At 51.4% G+C, this 3,239-nt stretch overlaps 1 protein-coding gene across 1 annotated transcript; it reads right to left on the reverse strand.

Annotated features, from left to right (window-relative positions):
- Positions 1-469: 469 nt before the first annotated feature.
- On the reverse strand, positions 470-2,412 carry LOC130482429 (serine--tRNA ligase, mitochondrial-like). Its single transcript, XM_056855134.1, has 3 exons — positions 2,329-2,412; positions 1,066-1,158; positions 470-553 (listed from the first exon to the last, which is right to left on the reverse strand). The coding sequence occupies exons 1-3, from the start codon at positions 2,410-2,412 to the stop codon at positions 470-472; spliced, it is 261 nt and encodes an 86-aa protein (XP_056711112.1).
- Between the last annotated feature and the right edge of the window lie 827 nt (positions 2,413-3,239).

A 3,239-nucleotide genomic window follows, 5' to 3' on the forward strand; every position in this document is an offset into this window, starting at 1 on the left:
AAGGGGCGGACTTTCTGCCCAGACTTTCTGTCCCGCTTGAGGGAGGGGCTCAGAGAGGGGCTCACAGCCCCCCCGCCCCACCACTGGCACCCCTGCGAGGTAGGTGGGGCCGAGAGAGAGAGCTGCGACTGGCCTTAAGGGTCGCCCCAGCTGGCTGTGTGAGGGGGAGGGGGGATCAAACCCCGGTCCTCCAGGTCAGAGGCCACCCCCAACCATGGCATGGCATTCCCTCAATGATCCCTCCTTCCAAACCAATGTTTTCATGTTTTATATGCATTTAAACTGTTTTGTATGTATTTTGAAAATCATTTTCATGATGCATGTTTGAGAGGGGTTTTATAATGTAATTTTATCTTGTGTGTTTTAGATTGTTAGCTGCCTTGGTGGCCCTTGTAAGGGCAGAAAGGCAAGATATTAATATTGTAAATAATAATAATGCTAAAAGCGTATCCTGGAAGCATAGACCCTTTTAGGTGCTGAAACAAACCTTGCGTTGGTTGGACTCGAGAATAGCAATCAGCATTCGGGGGATGGCACAGGCTGTGCCATTGACCTGTTGAGAAACAGAGAGAGAAGGTGGAGGGTCTTGCCACACCAATGCGCCCCCCTCCTAGGCCCTTTGGGGCATCTCATCAAGTTCGGTGGTATAAAAAAAATAAGAAGAGCCCTGCTGGATCAGACCAGTGAGGAGCCATCTGGTCCAGCATCCGGCCTCACGGTGGCCAGCCAGTTCCCCTGGAGGGCCAACCACAGGGCATAGAAGCCAAAGCCTTACCGTGATGGCACTGGGATTGAGAGGTTGACTGCCTTTGAATGTGGAGGTTCCCTTCAGTCACCATGGCAAAAAGGACCAAGGGCTAATGTGGAAGCTTTCATGGCCCACTCCCCCCCCCCCGAACACCAACCCATCTCTCATTCCCACATGTGAAAGCTCTTCAATGAAGTGAAGGTCTGGCTGGTGTGCTGGGCGGGAGACCTCCCAGGGGTCCCCATGCATGCCACCTTGGGCTCTACAGCAGTCCACAGGTGGGATTTAAATGCTGTAAATAAATGGCCTGCACTCACCGTATGTGCGTAACAGAACTGCCCCTGCCTGTTGTAGTACATGATGTTCAGCTGCCGGCTCTGGTAGTCTGTGCAGTTGGAGGCGCTGGAGATCTGGCAGGGGAAGGAAAGACCCGAGGGGGATGCCAAGAAGTCAGAGCACTCTGAGCAATCTCACAAATCACACTCTGACATGACCGCAAAACCGGGTGGGGCTGGGCAGATTACGGACAGGAGGAAGGCCACAGGCGGCAATCCAGGAGGGGGAGAGGTGGCCACACCCGACTCCTCAAGGGGAAACGGGAAGTCCCACTCTGGCAGCGCACCTGAGCACACCCTTCACATTTTCTTCTTTGAATTAAGGGTTGCTATTCACGGCTGGGGGGGGGGACAGAGCCCCATGTTTGGGGGGCAACCTGCAATAAGGGAGGAAAAACTGCTACCTGATTTAGATGTGCCTAACAAACAGTTGCCCCGGCCTGGATTGCCCAGGCTGGCCCAATCTCATCAGATGTCAAAAGTTAAGCAGGGTCAGCCCTGGTGACTTTTTGGATGGAGACCACTAAAGGTCAGGGCTGCTACAACAGCTTTCAAAGGTCTCAGACAAAGAAACTATCTCTGAATGTCTCTTGCCTTGGAAAACCTATGGGGTCGCCATAAGTCTGCTGTGATTTAATAGCAAAAAACAAACAAAAGCCCCCCAACAGATGTTCTTCTCTTGTGTGCGGAGCTCACAGTTCCACGCAGAGGGACTGAATCATAGAGTTGGAAGGGACCACCAGGGTCATCTAGACTGACTCAGCTGCAGCTAGATTGGGGGTAACAGTCCCTGAATCTGCACTATGCCGAAGAAAACAAGCGTCACCCTGGCACCTAGGAACTGCTTCTCTCAAGAAGAAACCTGTGGGATCCCCTATGCCTCTCCCAAAAGCGCTCTTCTGCCTTGACCCTGAAGGATGAAGCTGGATGGGTCCTCACAAGTGGGAAGCCCACACTGAGAGGTGAGTCCATGAGAGCCAGTGTGGTATAGTGGTTAAGAGCAATGGACTCTATAATCTGGAGAACTACATTTGATTCCCCACTCCTCCACATGAAGCCTGCTGGGTGACCTTGGGCTACTCACAGTTCTCTCTGAACTTTCTCAGCCCCACCTACCACACAAGGTGTCTGTTGTGGGGAGAGGAAGGGAATTGAGTGCCGGTTTGATTCTCCTTAAAAAAAGGTAGAGACAATCGCCGTATAAAAACCAACTCTTCTTTTTCTTCTTTCTCCTTCGCCACTCACCTCTCCATTTGTGCCACCACCTGGCATCCAGGCCTCGATGTCAAACTTCCTGTAGGCAGGCACACCCAGTTCCTGCGCGGGCATCTCCAAAACCCTGTTGGGAAAGAAAGAGACTAGCTGATGGCAGCGGCAGCCATGCCGTTTGGCCAACCCTTGGCCAGCTGATTAGTAGGCTAGGGAACTGCATGTCACCTCTAGCAGGCTTTCTACCTGGGGGGAGGTAATGCTGGGAAGGAGGGCAGCACTTGCACCACCTTGCAAAACAGTTGCTTCTCTGGAGCCTCAATGCCGGGCAAACTTGAAGCTTACCAGAAGGCACGCAGCCCAGTTCCCTGAATGCACATGGAGCTGCCTTCTACTGAATCAGACCCTCAGTCCATCAAGACCAGTATCGTCTACTCAGACTGGCTGGGGCTCTCCGGGGTTTCATGTAGGGGTCTTTCACATCAGCTACTGCTGGGTTCTTTTTAACTGGAGATGCGGGAGATTGAACCCAGGGGCTTCTGCATGCCAAGCAGTTATTCTTCCACTGAGCCACAACCCCTCCTTCCCCCTATTAACTCTGATTTACTTCTTCCCTGCAAAAAGCAACAACTGCTATACAGAAATCTCAAGCTGCTTTTCTACCCGGTGCTCTTGGGAAATACATTGACCCTGAGAGCTCAGTTCTCTCCTCTTTTAATCAAATTGCATGCACACTTGAAAAGAAGCAGTCACACTTCTGTATTGGTGACACCGTCATCCCAGAGTTTCAGAAGAACCTGGATCTTGAAAGTGATGCAAAGAGACAGAGAGAAAAAAATCTGTTCCACCCTAAGGGGGAAAGCAGAAAAAAGGAAAACAGGTTGTCAATATCGTCACAACAAGATGCTGTTCGTTCATTACAGGTTTTTACTCCTTCCATGAAGGAA

Source organism: Euleptes europaea, chromosome 9 (assembly GCF_029931775.1).
Source record: "Euleptes europaea isolate rEulEur1 chromosome 9, rEulEur1.hap1, whole genome shotgun sequence".
Lineage (NCBI taxonomy): Eukaryota > Metazoa > Chordata > Lepidosauria > Squamata > Sphaerodactylidae > Euleptes > Euleptes europaea.

What these genes read in the sequence shown, in the direction of transcription:
- LOC130482429 (XM_056855134.1), bottom strand. Translation starts at nt 2,412, where the DNA reads ATGCCCGCGCAGGAACTGGGTGTGCCTGCCTACAGGAAGTTTGACATC. An exon ending in GTGGTGGCACAAATGGAGAG is followed by an intron (nt 1,159 to 2,328) that starts GTGAGTGGCGAA and finishes TTCCCCTGCCAG; the next exon opens with ATCTCCAGCGCCTCCAACTG. An exon ending in AGTTCTGTTACGCACATACG is followed by an intron (nt 554 to 1,065) that starts GTGAGTGCAGGC and finishes GTTTCTCAACAG; the next exon opens with GTCAATGGCACAGCCTGTGC.